General features: G+C 53.2%; 6 protein-coding genes across 6 annotated transcripts; 2 read left to right on the top strand and 4 right to left on the bottom strand.

Moving 5' to 3' along the window:
- Positions 1–667: 667 nt before the first annotated feature.
- On the top strand, positions 668–2,133 carry Z520_09735 (uncharacterized protein; the record flags this gene model as incomplete). The annotated part of the gene is made up of 2 exons (XM_016780229.1): positions 668–787; positions 856–2,133. 2 exons carry the CDS (start codon positions 668–670, stop codon positions 2,131–2,133), a joined length of 1,398 nt encoding a protein of 465 aa, XP_016628812.1.
- Positions 2,134–3,077: 944 nt separating this feature from the next.
- Positions 3,078–5,127, bottom strand: Z520_09734 (uncharacterized protein; the record flags this gene model as incomplete). Its single annotated transcript, XM_016780228.1, has 5 exons — positions 3,078–3,682; positions 3,732–3,951; positions 4,005–4,365; positions 4,418–4,907; positions 4,959–5,127. 5 exons carry the CDS (start codon positions 5,125–5,127, stop codon positions 3,078–3,080), a joined length of 1,845 nt encoding a protein of 614 aa, XP_016628811.1.
- Positions 5,128–7,558: 2,431 nt separating this feature from the next.
- Positions 7,559–9,180, bottom strand: Z520_09733 (uncharacterized protein; the record flags this gene model as incomplete). The annotated part of the gene is made up of 3 exons (XM_016780227.1): positions 7,559–8,034; positions 8,130–8,682; positions 8,761–9,180. The coding sequence occupies 3 exons, from the start codon at positions 9,178–9,180 to the stop codon at positions 7,559–7,561; spliced, it is 1,449 nt and encodes a 482-aa protein (XP_016628810.1).
- A 1,682-nt stretch (positions 9,181–10,862) lies between these two features.
- Positions 10,863–12,086, bottom strand: Z520_09732 (uncharacterized protein; the record flags this gene model as incomplete). Its single annotated transcript, XM_016780226.1, has 1 exon — positions 10,863–12,086. One exon carries the CDS (start codon positions 12,084–12,086, stop codon positions 10,863–10,865), a length of 1,224 nt encoding a protein of 407 aa, XP_016628809.1.
- Positions 12,087–12,609: 523 nt separating this feature from the next.
- Positions 12,610–13,244, top strand: Z520_09731 (uncharacterized protein; the record flags this gene model as incomplete). Its single annotated transcript, XM_016780225.1, has 2 exons — positions 12,610–12,638; positions 12,698–13,244. The coding sequence occupies 2 exons, from the start codon at positions 12,610–12,612 to the stop codon at positions 13,242–13,244; spliced, it is 576 nt and encodes a 191-aa protein (XP_016628808.1).
- A 17-nt stretch (positions 13,245–13,261) lies between these two features.
- On the bottom strand, positions 13,262–16,288 carry Z520_09730 (uncharacterized protein; the record flags this gene model as incomplete). The annotated part of the gene is made up of 1 exon (XM_016780224.1): positions 13,262–16,288. The coding sequence occupies one exon, from the start codon at positions 16,286–16,288 to the stop codon at positions 13,262–13,264; it is 3,027 nt and encodes a 1,008-aa protein (XP_016628807.1).
- Between the last annotated feature and the right edge of the window lie 196 nt (positions 16,289–16,484).

The raw sequence follows: 16,484 nt of genomic DNA, 5'->3' as shown, positions 1-16,484 counted from the left end.
GGCACCGGGGTCACAATCTTATGGATCGATTGAGGGGTTGCGATAGATGCGCAGCGGGCATAGACGCTGGGGAGGATATTCGGAGGAGTCGTGCAAGCCGTTACTGGGAAATGAGGAATATATTGGTGGCCATGAGCAGATATGACGAGATCTGCACTTGTTCACCACTCGTCTTTTCGAGACCAGAGCCAGGCAGCAGGTCGGTCTGTCGTCTATGATGGCGACCTCCGCTACTCAAAAAAGTTTCGATGCCATCAATCTTGGCATAGTTCTCGGCGAACCTTCCATAAAGGGAATGGGCCACGAGGCTGAGGATGAAAGACTTGCATTATATACCTTATACTCCGCCCTAAGTCGCACCAGCACGGTACGGTGGATCATCTACCTCCGTACCGCGAATCATACCACCTGCGGATGCGGCGTCCAATGCATACACCTTTGCCTGTTCCCCGTACTTTTGATGAAATGCGACACACTGAATACCGACTGTACGCCAGGTTTCATTGCTAGGTCTCTTGCCCTAATCGTCTTCCTTTTGACTCCTGCTTGAGAAACGCGATTAGCGTACACGTTCACCGTCGCTGTCGATCGAGTTTGTCCTGCAGACTCTCAGCTTCCTCCTGACTGACGGTCGGCTTACGCCTGTCTCGTTCCTCAACCGCCCATCATGGCGAACACAATCCTGGATATATTCTATTCTTTATCCAGCTGTATATGCTGCTTTCCGAGCAGTCCGCAGTTGAAGATCAACAACAGAAGCTTCCGTATGCTTCGGCTGCTGGGCGAGGTAGGTGCTCTCAAGAACCTGGACACATCAGACATGTACAGTGCTGACACCATCTCTTCTCTGTATAGGGCGGCTTTTCTTACGTCTACCTCGTCCAAGACACCTCCGATTCCGCGCTCTACGCACTCAAGAAGATCCGCTGTCCTTTTGGCCAAGAATCGGTCTCACAAGCCCTCAAGGAAGTTGAAGCATACACGCTGTTCGCACCGCACCCTAACATAATCCACGCTGTCGACCACGCTGTGCAGACCGATTCAACGACAAAAGTCTCTGGGATTGGAACAGATGCGTCCAATGGGGCAAGTAAAACCGTCTATATCCTCCTACCATACTACCGGAGAGGCAATCTGCAAGACATGATCAACGCGAACCTAGTCAACCACACCCGCTTCGGCGAGAGACGGCTCATGCAATTGATGCTCGGAGTCTGCAAAGCACTGAAAGCCATGCACCAATACCGCGTGCGGAATACACCCTCACGGTCCGCCGCGCAATCCATCCGCGACGAAGCCGCAAGTGAAGATGCTGACGCCGCGAAGCGGAAAGCTCGAGCCAACAAAAGAACAATGACGGCGTCACAGGAGAATGAGGAAGACTTGGCGGAAGAACAGGAAGAACCGCTCATGCCCTCGGACGAAGTGACTCGCGCGCAAGAAGGCAAGAATCCTGGCGAAACGCGGGCCTATGCTCACCGAGACATCAAACCCGGCAACATCATGATCGACGACGACGGCCGCACCCCGATTCTGATGGATCTGGGATCCCTTGCACCGAGTCCAACACCTATTACCTCCCGGTCCCTCGCCATAGCCGTGCAGGACACGGCGGCTGAACACAGTACCATGCCCTACCGTGCCCCGGAACTCTTCGACGTGAAAACCGGCTCCGTGATCGACACAAAAGTCGACATCTGGAGTCTCGGGTGCACGATGTACGCTTGTCTCGTGGGAAAATCGCCCTTTGAAGCCCGAAGTGACGAGACCGGCGGCAGTCTAAGCATTTGCGTTCTGGGCGGTGACTGGAGGTGGCCCGACGAGGGCAACCTTTCAAAGGGCAAGAACAAAGTCGGATCCGCGCCGGCACGTTCAAACACGGCGTCATCGCAAAGCGGCACCACCGCAGCGAATGGCGACGCGAACAAGCCAACCGATACAACTGCACCAGGTTCCAGCGGTGGGAGAATATACCCGCACCCAGCAGCCAGAGACGTCGTGAGGCGGTGTCTCCAGGTCGAACCGGCAGAGCGGCCGGACGTGGACGAACTGATGACCTTGATTGACACCTGTCTGAGCGAATTGCCCGAAGACGATGAAACCCCAGGCTCGGAGGGCGATGGCGAATTGTGAGGGAGGGAAAAAGGGGCCGCGTTTGAATAGGAAAATTCACTGTAACTTTTCCCGCACATGCCTCCCGATCCGATTGTCGTTGATCGACGCATGCACACACATTTTACTTTACTTCAAGTGTTTTCGCTTCTCTACTTGAAAAAGTTTCTCTTAGGGTAGGTAGCGTGGTCAGGGTACCGAGCAGCTTTGGGCGCGGCGAAATAGGATCTATCTATCTACCTGGTATCTATCTGTTCATCGGATTTTCTGTCCGTGTCTCTCTTTCTCCTATCTGTCTGTCTATGGTGTGAGAAGGTGGCTCGGTTTCAGACTCCTGGTGAGGGATGTGGATATGGAAGTGGAAGTGGATGTGGACGTCGAGGACGAAGCAGGCGACCTTCCCGCGCCTACTATGCCTTCTAGCTTGACTGCGGGTGATCAAGAACAAAGTATCCATGAAACCATGATCACGACTCGTAACCCGCACTGCTCTTTTGGGGTCGTTCAACATGATTTCGTTGGAATATATCGCATTTTCTTTTCGTGTCCTAGCTACATTGGGCAAAACTCTCTCAGCGCGCTGCCTTTCTTTCCTAAATAATCTGACTGAATACAAGGCGAAGTAAAGAAGTCAATAAGGCCAAGAGCCCGCCATCGTGCTTGTTGAGCTCTCATTTGTTTCCCTCCAAAGACCTCCGGAGACGTGAAGCGTGACAATGTGCGTGAAGATCCCATTTCGATCATTGCCAACCCTGCTCAACCTGTGTCGTACTAATGTCGAGGACGTCTCTAGGCCCTCTGCACCAACACATGAGCCCTTCTCAGTGTCTGACCGCGAGGATGCATCAGGAGTGATGACAGACGATCCCAACCAAACTCCAAGGGACGCCTAAAAACATTGCATATCACGCGTCAATGATCCCTCACCCTCAAAGACCGTCGCACTGTAGGTTTTGTGTGCACTCTCACTCAGCGGCCTTGACAACGTCCGCAGCCTCCGTAGCAGCTGCTGCCGATTCCGGGGCTTTCTCCACGGTTTCAGGCGCAGCCACTTCAGTCTTCGGTGGCTCTGCGGCTTCGACAGGCTTTGGCTCTTCGGCTACTGCTTTCTCGGGTTCCGCGTCCGCTGCAGGTTTCTCTGCCTCAGGCTCCGCCGCTGGCTTCTCCTCGGCAGCATCAGCAGGCTTTTCGGGAGGAGCAGAAAACTCTTCCTTCTTCTCTTCTTCTGGAGCTTCTTCGGATTTTTCATCATGAACTCCGTTCGTGGCAGTGTCCTTGTCCCCAGCAGCATCGCCATCCGCTGGCTCCGAACCAAGAATCTTGTTCCATTGGCTCAGAAGCTCCATAGAGCGCTTTCGGAACTCGAATTCTTCATCCCTGGGGATGGTGTTAAGCTTGATCAAAGCTTTCAAGACCTTGTTGATCTTGGTGGTTCGAATGATGCTGACTTCCAGATCCGCATAGCCCTCGAGCTTTTTGATGTACGTTGCCATCATTGGCATCTCATCTTCTTGAGGAGCTTGATCTCTGGACAAGAATCCTTTCTGTAGCTTGTGGCGGAGAAAGAGGACTGGGCTAGATTAGCTAGTGCGCAATGGTCTGGGTTGCTGAATACTCACCTTCTTTCTCGCGAGCCTTGCGGGCCTCGACAGGGTCCAACGGCTTCTCTTCTGGCTCTGGTTCGACTACGTCTGCCATCTCCTCGTCCTCTTGGGCAGCTCGAGACTTCCTCTTGTCCGCTCGGCCCTTGGTTGCCTTCTCCTTGGGCTTCTTCTCTTCAGTCTTGGGAGTCTTGTTGGTGGTCAACTTGATCTTGGTGGTCTTGGGGGTTTTTGCGGGCTACACCGAGTCAGAACATACAGCCGATATCAAGAAAACCTCCTGCCACTTACCTTCTCATCTTCGTCTTCTTCCTCGTCGACCTCCTTCTTACGCTTCTTGGAAGATTTCTTGGGCTCGACATCGACGTCAGCGTCTTCCATCTCCACGTCCTCGGGTTCGGCTTTCGCCTCGCTCTTGCGCTTCTTCTTCTCAGCTTTGGCGACCTTTTCGGCTTCTCGGGCCTCCTTTGCATCGATTTCAGCCTGCAACGCAGCTGCATGCTCATCAAGCATGGTCTTGAAGAATTGTAAGTCGTGACCTTCAGCAGCGACCTTGTATGCGCCGAGAAGAGCTTTGCCTTTGCCCTTTTCTGGGACATCCTTGCACTCATCGGGCGTCAATGGAGTCAGGTCGGTGTTGTGGATCCAGACGCTATTTGTCGTCAGCTTCATCGCAACCACAGCGGTGTTGGGAAGGGGCTTACAATTCATTTGTGCCTAGAAACATGATAGGGAACGTTCGTTCATTCATTTTCTTGCCGCCATCCGCGTAGGCTTCGTTGTAGGTTCCATCGGCCTTCTTCGTGGTGACAGGCCTGGTGTTGATCATGATGTCAGGAAGCATATCTTCGTCCGCGATGATTGATGGCCAAGGTGGATATCCTTTGAGCCTGGCAAGATAGTAATCGCCCGGTTGGGCATCGAGATGGGTCATTTTGGACATGGACTTCTTCTTGTTGAGCTTCTTGCCTTTGTGTTCAGGGACAGTCGATGACTTTCTTCTCGAGGACGAAGACTTCTTATCGGCAGGGGCTGCGCCGTTGGTCTCTGGCTGAGCAGTCTCTGCTTCATCCGTCTCTTTCGTCTCTGCGTCCTCGGCAGTGCCTGCTACAGGTTCAGGCTCAGTCACCGGCTCTTGTGGCTCCTTGGTTGGTTCTGATGCGGTCTCGACAGGGCCATTCGCGGTTGCGGTATCTGCGAGTAAAGATCAGCACGAGCCCTGAACTATGAATGCATCAAGAGTACCTGTGCTCTGAACCGGTTCAGCCTCAGTAGATTTCTCAGCGGGAAGAGCTCCCGACATCTCGGCGACGGTCCCAGAGGCAGGCTCAGCTAACGATGGAGGAGCTCCATCGGCAGGTTGTGGCACTTTAACAGGGACCTCTGTGGTGGGAGCCGACTCCTCAGAAGCCATGTTGAACCGAAGTAGGTGAAGAAGGAAGATTGAGGGAAGTGACGCGTAAGTGGAGCGCGCGGCAGAGAAAGTTGTTTGAGCCTGTCCGACAAAGGTATCAGTAATGGTGTACTTGAAGAGATACTAGTCAATGCAAGATCGGTTTGCCCTGTAAAATCAAGGCGCAGGCTGTGGTGCGCTCGAAGGACGAGGAACGCGACAGCACAACTAGCTCACGCAAAACCCGGATTGAACAAGATCGGCCACCCGACAACGGCAAACAGGGGGAGAACCACAAACCAAGCGACTCTGGATAGATGGATGATGATGACGATGATATCGATGCGACAAAGGGTGGGATGGCAGGGTGCAAGTGGTCGCGATGGGGTGAGAATTGAAGACTGCGACTGCGACTGTGATGGAGAGGGAATTGAAATGCCCCAAAGCAACTCAGAGAAAAGCCACTGCAACTGCCTGAGAGCCAATCACAAGCCCGCCTGTCGCCAAGACCCTTGGGGGAGCTGCCCTGTGGAAAACGGCGAGACGGGAACTCGGGCTGGCAATCACCATTGCTGTGTCCTGAGCGTGCCAGGTCAACCCATGCGATAGCCTTCTCTTCTTTGTGCTCTTCCAGACACCATCCGGACCTCTAACATAAACAATAAAAGTAGCTCACCTGATTCCTTCACCAGCAGAAGCTGCTGTTGGGATTCCCGGTCTTGACCTTAAGCTCCGATAGAGTCGGGCGGGGAAAAGAGGTCAATGCCCGTGTCAGACACAGGCAGTTGCGATTGCCTTTCCAAAAGGGCGGCCTCGGGGCGGGTATGATGTTTGGAGGGAGTTTGGCCGGTACTGATGGTATTGTTGTCGCGATAGCAACGTGATTCAAAAACGATTCAGAAGGTGGTGATCAATTGCACTGTGCAACTTGTTCATTCATTCTCTTTGTCTCTGTTGGGCAAAAGGGAAGTGGCTGGGGATGAAAGAACCGCAGCCGCGGGAGGCTGTGGCAAATGTGCACCGCAGCTTCAGATCAGAGATCGATATCAGCCCAGCACCAAATGGGAAGGTATCCCTTGGGACACTCGTGAGATCGGGGGGCCTCCTTCAGCTGATCACTGTCTGGACATATCTTGACATCTCTATTTCCAGAGCAGCAATATGAGGTCAATTTGAACACCGTCTAAGTCGGGGCCCTTGAACCAGCGACGTCGCTGATGAGAAATTGGAAACTGCGACTGATTGCAGTTACGGCAAGGCAGAGAGCCAAATGCGATTATATGGTGAAGCATGCGACCTCATACCGCATCGGCAATCGGGCTTGGCATCTGCCGACAACGCGCTTTGTCGTCGTTCTATCGCAGTCCTCGTGGGCGTCGAAGAGGCTTATTTGTGGTCAGCGGAAGGGCATTGCCATATCAGAAGAAGGGTCTAAATTCACTACTTCCTTAGGTAGGCAATATGTTTGTCCTTTGTATATCTATTTCCTCGTGACTCCATCCTGTCGAATGTTGGCCTACACTGTGGACTTGGCAGCCATGTCTGGATTCACTATTGATGGGAAGTAATCCTCCCACTGCCATCCTACGTAGATGATCGCTGGCTGCACACGGTCCTGAGAGCCAGGACTGGATTGTCAGGCGGAAACCTCTCCTGTAACCGGGAGTGTTGTGTATTACAATGTACGTGCATAGTTCATTATATCAACTGAGAACGTGCATCGTTTCCCCTGAGAACCCAGGGATCCTCTTTCCAACGCTCTCTGGTATCTATCGAGGATATCCGTAAGGCAATTATCAAGCCATGGTACCAAGTAGATACTCAGCGCAGGCGTTGACAGTAGTGGCGGGCATCAAGCTCCATGTTCCTCTCCCGACTTCAGATGAAGCAGTTCCCCTCAGACATCTCTCCTGTTTCTCCTCGTCCCTGATGCATGCATTAATTATCAGATTCCATGGCCCCAACACATCACACGAAGAATGCCAAACGCAGGACCCTCCCGGGGCCTTTCGTCGTAAATCGTCATATCGTTCAACGCCTCGTTATCAAGAAAAGTTAGTCTATATACATTCAATCCATCAGACGCTCATGTTCAGCATCAATCTATGCAGGCTTGCATTCCATTTGTCGTAGTCCTGCAGGAGGGAGGGTTAGGCCCCTGATAGGGTAGAAACCCTTAGACAACGGGAAGGCTAGGGTGGATTAGTTGGTGGGTCGGTTGGTTGAGCTTCGGGTCTTTGCACCCGAGTACCGCGCCGTTCTGTCAGATTGAGCAAGAGTTGCACTGTCTGGCGTCTCCGAGAAGGACGGAGCGGGCGATCTGAGACACTTGGAAGAGAGACGTCCTTGGAATGAACTCTGTGGCCAGTAAAGACTTTCAATCGATCATGATGGGAGGCCCAGTAAATGCTGCAATCCTTCCAAGTTCCTGTTCCGGAGACAAGATCAGCCCTCAAGCAGCATTCACCACCACAGTTCTTTTCTCCGGCTCCCATCCTTCCTTCTCTTTAAGCCCCGATCCTGCTGGCTTCGCTTGCCTTTCGGCCTGCAGCGGGACCTGGACAGGCTTGTGGATCCTCAGACACCAGAGGAAGTAATCCTCAACCACGAGCAGGTTGAGGAGGACATCATTGAATTTCCAGCCCAGAAAACACACGACTGAGCCTGCGACCGCGTCGAGGATGAAATGGTTCGCTGTCGCGACGATGGCTGTCAGGATGGAAAAAGGGTACAAGAAGCCGAGGGCAAGGCAGAGCATGCGCCGCGTGCTGGGCAGCCGGATATGAGGGGCAAGGTCCGGGTGGGAGTTGTTGAAGAACGGAAGATGGACGATCTTCGAGGGCTGCGAGTGCTGGGGCGCAAGCGGGATCGTCATAATGGTGACGCCGATCAGGAGAGAGTAGCCAAAGTGCAGGGAGGGCATTGCCGCTGTCCAGGACAGGACTGTCAGCATCCATACCTTGTAACTGGCCGCTTTCATGCTTTGCGCTCTTAGATCTGATAGATGGGGATTCTTGACTCACCATATTGATTGCAGAACCGATTTTGCGTCCACACCGAACTTGCGCCTTCTTTGCCATGCACAGTATCAACGAACCCAAAGCTCTGTGCGATTTCGGCTTGAGGTCCATTGTATTCCGGGTCACTCAGCAATCGAGGCGGCATACATGGCCACAGCGTGAAAACGACGAACGCTAGCAGATTGCAGACCGCCATCGTCCGTCTGCGCGCTTCGTAGAGCCACGGTCCCGAGGGTGATCCTGCCGGTCCGACGTCGCTCGCTTTCTCACCTGACTGTGCAGCTGCACGGCGTTGAATCTGCCGATTCTTCGTGATTGTATAGTAGAACAGCCACACCAAGAACGCGATGGTGCCTGGAATATGGATAAAGCTGTACAGCCAATTGATGCCCATCATCAAGCGCGGATAGGACATGAAGAACTTCTGGATGGGGACTTCCCAGAAGATGTGCAGATGCTGTTCGAGTTCGATGACTTGCAGCGCATGTCGGCGGGCAACGTGGACGGTGCCTTCGACTAACGTGACAGCAGTAAATGCGCGGCCGAGCTGGTAGACCTATTTCCCACATGTGTGTCAGAATGGGAGTTCCACGATAGGACCCAGGGTGATTGCTGCTGCAGGAATTTGACTGACCCAATAGATCAGAGCCCAATACCAGGCCTCTACCAAGAAGGGAAACTTGTGCAATATTCTACTCAGCAGTCTATGCCTGAACACTGCGGTATTTGGTGTCTGGATCACCCTCCGATATCCCCACACAGGTATCTTGAGCTCCCGCTCCCGCCATTTGTCCTCTTGACTCGGCAATAGAGATGGGCTTAGAGATCGCTTCGATCGGGAGATGTGCTGGTTTTCAACATCGGCGTCTGCGTCGGCATCGACCGCGCGAGCGAGCGGAAGGTCGGGGACGTCGGTGTCATCATCTTCCTCGGACGAGAAGGTGAGAGGGCCCCGCGAGAATGAGAAGGAATCCGGGGCACGGTTGATCCAGGCACCGCCAAAGAGGAGGACGATGACGGCCAAAGGCTCAAGGAATGCGCCTGCACCGCCCATTGCGAGGACCTTTCTTCGTCTTTTTGCAACTTCCCTGCTTTGGCTAGGTCGTCTGTAGCCGTATTCTTTTGATTCTGATATCTGCCTAGTGTCTTGCTGTGTGTCGCGGTTACAGAGGCTATCCAGAAGGAAAAGGTCAGCTGTTAGGGAAAAGAGCCGCAAGCATCTCACAACAGCCAGACGATGTGGGATAAGCGGCAATATGTATGGACCGGGGATAGAGCATGCACTTCACGGGCAAGCCGGATACCAGCCCAAAGGACAAGGCAGCATATGGTACGAGGAGCATGCCAGCCACCACCCTTGCCTCTAGAAGGGGAAAAAGCCTGTCGATGCCATCAGTCCCTCACACACCGGCAGCTCGTATGAGTAAGGTGAGGCCCCCTTCCGGGCAGCACCGAGGCTCTGGCTAGGGAACAGAGTTTCCAGCGGCGATTTAGTCAACGGGCGTGTTTGGAAAAGAATAGCTGAGCTCACTGGCTGCCCGCAGGCACCCACAGGTGTATACCCTAGGTCAGCAGATTCCCTTGCGGACCAGCAGAGTGATAGGAACAAGCCAATGGACCATGGACAAGGCGCATCCAGCGGTGGGGATCGTCTCTTGATGGTGACCAAAGCTTGCCTGTATCAAGTAATCAGGCACGCATCCGCGTTCCGGCAGCTCCATCCATGCTCGTACATAGAGGCATTTGTCGTGTGCCCCAGCTGGTGAGCTTTGTCTGGATCCTTTGAGCTGATGGTTCCTTTGGATTCGTCCGTGAGGGCTCGGTTGCTGAATTCTACTAATGCCGGTGTGACATGGACGTGTATTACTTGCACAATCAAGTTGAAAGACACATGTGGCGTGGAGAAAAAAGGACATGAATGATGCCATTTCGTCACTGGCAACGATTTTATTCCCGCCTCTTCCGCCCCTCTCTCCGTTCCAGTCAGTTCTAATATGTGGCAACTTGAAGTCCAAGGACAACAGAGCATATGGTGTTACAAGCCTCGACACTGGTATCTCGTTCTGTCGTTCATGATACCCGTGTACCTCTAGGAATGTTATGCTCAGGCACGCGAGTGTCTTATTATGCAACCCTGGAAGCTGCAGACCCCGGGGGCTTTCACAAGCTTCACAAGCCTGGTCGCAAGTCGCCAACCATCCGGGCGTCCCGTAGCGCCGAGTCTGGCTCTCCCTTCCGATCTCCCTCCTTCTATTATTGGCTGCTCCAGCGGAGCCTCGCCATCAGCTCGGCGCGAGACAAAGACCGGCAGCTGGCCGAGAAGTCGTGTAGAAATCTCTTCGCCGACAAACAACTTTTGTTATTTGTCTTGTTGTGTTGTGCGCTGATGGAGGCCAGGTCGATTTGACTCTGCTTTGCTGACCATGACTGCTATTAATGACCTTGTGGACTGCATGGCGCGTTGAGGTATCGCATCCATCGCTGGCATCCTTCTGCCCTCTAGTCAGCAAGGCGCGCAGCAAAAGCCGTGCCGACATCGCAGATCTCAGATCGCAGGGAAAATCTGACGCTTTCAGCTGTGATCGGGGAACCGATAGTCTGGAGAAGGACGAAAGGGAGCGTGATGCTGCAGTCTGTCGGTCCGCGAAGCCGAGCGAGTCTCGTCCTTTCTGGAGGTTGTCGGACAGCTTGATGACTAGATGCAGTTCACTCGTAGGCCGTGGAATCGACTCATCTTTAACCAATTTTTCGCCCAACATTGCCAACTCCTCTACCCACAATGCTGACCAAGAGCTGCCCATCTCCCTTCTCACCTTCAACATCTCTGATTCCCCACCCTGCCGAGCCAAAGGCCTTCAGATCTCTCGCCAGTTGAATCGTGTGCTCGTTGGCCATCACATCTCGCCCCACCTGGATTCTACCGACATCCTCAGATCCCATGGTCATCAAGGTGAAGACTGTCTCGAGGGCCTCCAGACTCACGCACCCACCTCTCTCAATGCTCTCAAGCAGCTGGAATGCGCACATCCGCCCAATGTCCTCCGGCGGTCTGCCACCCTCGGGAGGACTCGCCGAGTCTGCAGAGTATAGACATCCACTTGAAGTCTCAGCCACGAGTGACAGCCCAAACCCGAGCCCGACCTTCTTCTTTGCGTTTGGGTTGTCCTTTGTCGGTGCAGGCATCAGACTAGCACTGCCAACGTCGGAGAAGATATAGATGTCCCCAGCGAACTGATTCAACACACCCCTCGCTGCCTCGATCATTCTTGCATTGTTCTGTCCACTGACACCAGTTGAATAAGCCACGCCTCTGATCTTCTTCACCCTTCCTGGATTGAGCATATGTAAAGTCTTGGGTAGTCGCACTTGGTGGCCGAACACCAATTGTACCTCGCCCGCTCCACCCAAACCCCTAGGTCCAGGGTTTGATCGTTTTAAGATCCTCAACTCGATATCCCTCTCGATGCCAAACTTGGCGTAGAGAGGCAAAATCGCAGTCCTGACCGAATCCACGCTCATATCCCCCCACGTGTCTGGGGTGGAACTCGTGATCACACCGGGGCCAGTGAACAAGATGTTGAACTTGGCCTTGCTGAACGGCGCAAGTAGACACATGGGGATCAGAAAGTAGGCCAGTCCTCGTGTATTCGTGGCGGGGATCTCGTGTCTCAACACTCCGGAGACACCGTCCGCTCCACTACCCGGCGCCGACCCAGTGATCAATCCCGGCTTGTACAGCAGTACCGTGCCTGTATATGATATTTCAATGTGCGAGCCATTCGTCACTGCTTCGAGAAGTCTCAGGAAGGAGATCTCGTGAGGCGCCAGGCCAGGGTTGGTGGGTGAATTGGGGCGGATCTGGTCGATGCGGACAGGCCGACCGAGCAACGTCGAGAGGATCAGACGTGAGGTTAGGGATTTGTGGGAGGAGAACCGAAGGGAAGGTTGAGAGATCGACATTGTGGGATAGAGGGGAGGAAGGTCAAGGGTCAGCTCATGTTCATGTGCGGATGCGACTGTTTGTGTTTGTGCCTGCGCTTGAGAATCGAACATTCACATCAGAAAAGTCGAAACTTGTCGCTTCAGGTTCTCCGCACACAATTTTTTTCTCCGCATCGGAATCAGCTCGTTAGTCACCCAGTCAGTGGCAGTCCCAGGTGGGTGCCAGGGCTGCCCAGTTCACATGCCGCTTTTTGCATGATGCGTGGATGCGTCGACTGACGTTGATCGCCCGTGTCGCCTTCATTAATAAACTTCCCGCAATTCCACCAGTTCATATAAGAGTCGCGGGCCGTCACCTTCTGCTGGCCACATTTGCAAGTCAGGAACATAGCCGCACTCCATGAAGTCTGTCAGGAGTCTGCGCAGATATACTCGGGTTTGTTCTACACAAGTCGGACTGTTCGCTCCTCCTGCTGCACGGCTGAGCAAAGGCCCATTCCCCTCCAAATTGACCCTGGTCCCCTCTAGAAACCACTCCATCATGGCGGGCGCGTTAAATCTACCCAAATGGTACCATGAACATTTCAGTGTTTCGATGTTGCACGGACTCGCGCTGACTCGTTCTTCAGGCTCAAAGACAATTCGCACCTGCTCAAGCCGCCCATTAACAACTATTGTGTCTACGCCCCTTCGTCCTCTACCGGCGGTCTGACTGTCATGGTTGTCGGCGGGCCAAACGCTCGAACAGACTATCACATCAATACCACTCCCGAGTTCTTTTATCAGCATAAGGGCTCCATGCTGCTGAAAACCATGGACACCTCCACCACACCGCATACGCCCGTTGACGTCCCCATTCACGAGAACTCCATGTTTCTGCTACCTCCCAACACTCCTCATAACCCTGTCCGGTTTGCGGACACCGTGGGTGTTGTACTTGAACAGCCCCGGCCGGAAGAATCTGTTGACACGCTGAGGTGGTATTGCAAGAATTGTCACAACATTGTCCATGAGGCAAGCTTCCACCTCACAGACCTGGGCACACAGATCAAGGAAGGTGTCTTGGCGTTTGAGAACAATAAGGACGCCCGGACATGTAAAAATTGTGGCACAGTTGCAACATCGAAACCAGCACCAGGTGAGATTCAACAGCCTCCGAGGTTCCCGGACGAATGAGGAAATGACACCGATGGTCACCCAGTTGCAGCCATCAATGTCTTTCCCCCTTCGAATGCTGCCTCTGGCGGACGAGGTTGTCCCTGTACCTTAGTCTTCTCCGCCGTAATCTGTAACAAGACTTCTTCTGCAACTTTGAGAGCTGCTGGAGGCAGTCCGGCCAGTTTGGCCACCTTCAGTGCGTGGGAGTGTCTGTTGATGCCCTGTTTCAATCGATGCAGGAACATGAATGAGCCATCTTCGTGCTCGAGCACATCAGTGCAATAACAACCCAGTTTTGACCAGTTCCGCGTCATGTCTGCTAGTGCGTGGAAATGGGTTGCGAAAAGCGTCCGGCATTTGTTAACGTGATAAAGGTGATACAGACTCGCATATCCAACCGCTGTGCCATCTTCAGGAGTCGTGCCCCGCCCTACCTCGTCCATGATCACAAACGACTTGGGAGTGGCATGTTTGAGAATGGCTGCTGTCTCCAGCATCTCGACCATGAAAGTAGACTGATCTCGAAACAAGTCATCTGCAGCCCCTATTCGACTGAAGATCTGGTCCACGAGCCCAATTTCAGCGTGGACAGCCGGGACGTACGACCCGGCCTGAGCAAGTATCGTAAGCAGAGCATTCTGCCGGAGAAATGTACTCTTTCCACCCATGTTGGGCCCGGTTACAAGCCATATTCGCTCGTTGTGGTCAAGGAGGAGATTGTTGCTGACAAAGGATCTGCCTTGCTCTTCCAATCCTACTTTGACTGTAGGGTGCCGGCCCCCGATGATCTTGTGCTCCATACCGTTGTTTAGGATGGGTCGAACCCATGATTGCTCCCTCGCAAGGACAGCAAAACCGCTTGCGACATCTAATTCATCCATGACTGCCGCATTGCGCCTCAATGTCACTAAGTTCTTGATGACAAGCTCCCTCAGCGTTGCAAAGATTCTTTTTTCTTCCTCCCGGATGTTGAGAACCACTTGATCAACCCGTCGGCCCAGCCGTGTCCAGTCACTCAGATAGAAGGAGCGAGTACTTTTCGAAGACGAGACCATCCTTGCATCGAGCGATTCCAACTTTTCTCGATTGAAGCCTGTGGCGCTGCGAATATGGCAGATGTGGCCTAGGCCCGGTGTGGATTTGAGAATCAAAGTCGGCGCAGATAGTTCCTCTCGCAGTCTGTTCGCCAGATTGACCTTTTCTGTTTGCAGTGAGTCTAGGTCTTCATGTAGCCGTAGAAGCGCCTCGCTAGCATTGCGCCGCATTATCCATGGCTCCTCGAGTTCAATCTCGTCCTTCTTCGGGTCTTCCAACTTGGTCCTTGTTCTCACAGCTTTGGGCAACAACTCCAATTCTTCTGGAGCGCTTTGCAGGACGACATCATGTGCCATGGCTGCCACACTTGCCGCTTCGTCTTCTTCAAGCCGGTGTTTCTGCATGAGACCCTGCTCATCAATGGCCGAGGAAATCAGAGCCTGAAGCTCGGCCGGGCCTTGCAGTTCAAAACGCCGTAACAGCTTTTGGAGCGGAACTATCACATTTGCTTGATCCAACTCATGGTTCTCAGCGGTCTTCAAATCTTGTTCCAGTGACTGCAAAAGATCATTCGTTGCAACAGTCTCAGCGATGGCGCTCGCCAGCGACAGCATGTCGTCAGCATCTCCTTTGTTTAGAGCAAATTTTTGAACGATACGTTGGACATCGAATGTCCGTCGAAGACGGAAGATCAAAGACTCCGTGAATTCCTCATTTTCAACAAATACTGACACCAGGTCAAGTCGGTCATTGATTTCGCTCAGGGAAGCTGATGGTGATGTAAGACGGTCTCGAAGAAGGCGAGCACCGCTTTTAGTTGAGGTCCTCTTGACAGCATGAAACAAGCTGCCCTTCCCAAGGCCGTCTCGTGCAGTCTCCAAAATCTCCAAGCCCCTAAGACTGTTACGATCAATGTTCAGAATTGCTTGGAGTTCCCTTTGACGTGGAGGCTGCAGACGAAGCTGTAACCCCTGCAGCCGGTTGCGGACGTAGTCCAAGAGTCGGTGACCAGCATATTTTTCTGCTGTGCTGAATACTCCGTCTGAATGTTCAGCCACAGGGGACTCGAGCATCTCGTTCCACTCTGTCATGGATACAAATTCACCTTCTGTCTTGTGCAATGTAAGGAGTCGATGATCATGGCCAACAATGTTCTGTACCTCGTTGCGAATTTCTTCAGAAACGTCAGAAGGCAGAACAATCTCCCGGGGATCAATTCTGGTCAACGCCGAAGACAACGAGCCGCGGCCGGTGATCTGCGTATAGAAGTCACCAGTGGATAGATCCAACCAAGCAAGACCGATCTTCTGCTCAGGCTCGGGTGCTGACCCTCCGGAGGTGCTAACACTGCTTTGGTCGGTCACGATAGGTTCCGGATCAATAGATAGCAAAAAGTTGTATTCGTATGGGTCTAGGAACTTCTCATCAATCAACGTGCCCGGGGTAATCACTCTTGTCACCCGACGGTCGTGTTTGAGACCTCCTGATTTGACCTTGCCCGAGGCCTGGACCAAGAATTCTTCGCATATGGCAACATATTTGTTGAGGTCTTGTACGAGCATTTTCAAGAATCTGTCCAGCTGAAAAAAGGGGAATCCCGCCATCGCAACGGGACCGAGCTTGGTCTGCTTGTGGCCGACCTTGAGATTGAGGAGCGGCCCATATTCTTCCGCCTGTTCGAAGTACAATTCGTAGAAATTGCCGACACGGGTGAGTAGGACGCAGTTGTCGAATTTGGCCATGTTGGATTTGGCACCCTTGAGCACGGTCGGATACTGGGGCTCATCGTCGGCAGGTAGATCGGGAAGGGGTTCAGCCTGGATCGTGCCTTGTTGTAGTTCTTTCACCTTCTTCCCTGACACCGATTTTGCTCCCCTCCATTGACCTTGGGCCAGGAGCCATGGCTTGACGGTGGGCTTTTTGGTCTCTCGAGGGGGATTGTGGGATATGAGGAGCGGCCGGGGGCGAATGATGCTATCTAGCAATCGGAGGTCTCGGCCATGGAGTGATTGAACAAATGGCCGCATTGAGTCTAACTGGCCACAATCAAACGATAGAGGTCGGCGCGTTCGACGCGTAAATTGCTGAGGCGGAATAAGCGCCGCTTTTAGGAAGGCCGGCTTCATACGAGGTACAGCCAGGGAGAATGACCACTAACGATGCCCAGCGTACCCCGGATTCGCAGAGAGGATTCTTGAACCGGTTGAGCTAGAAAAATGAAAA

Source organism: Fonsecaea multimorphosa, assembly GCF_000836435.1.
Source record: "Fonsecaea multimorphosa CBS 102226 unplaced genomic scaffold supercont1.25, whole genome shotgun sequence".
NCBI classification, from domain to species: Eukaryota; Fungi; Ascomycota; class Eurotiomycetes; order Chaetothyriales; family Herpotrichiellaceae; genus Fonsecaea; species Fonsecaea multimorphosa.
The sequence above is the reverse complement of the archived record's forward strand: the minus strand, read 5'-3'. Positions and strand labels throughout refer to the sequence as shown.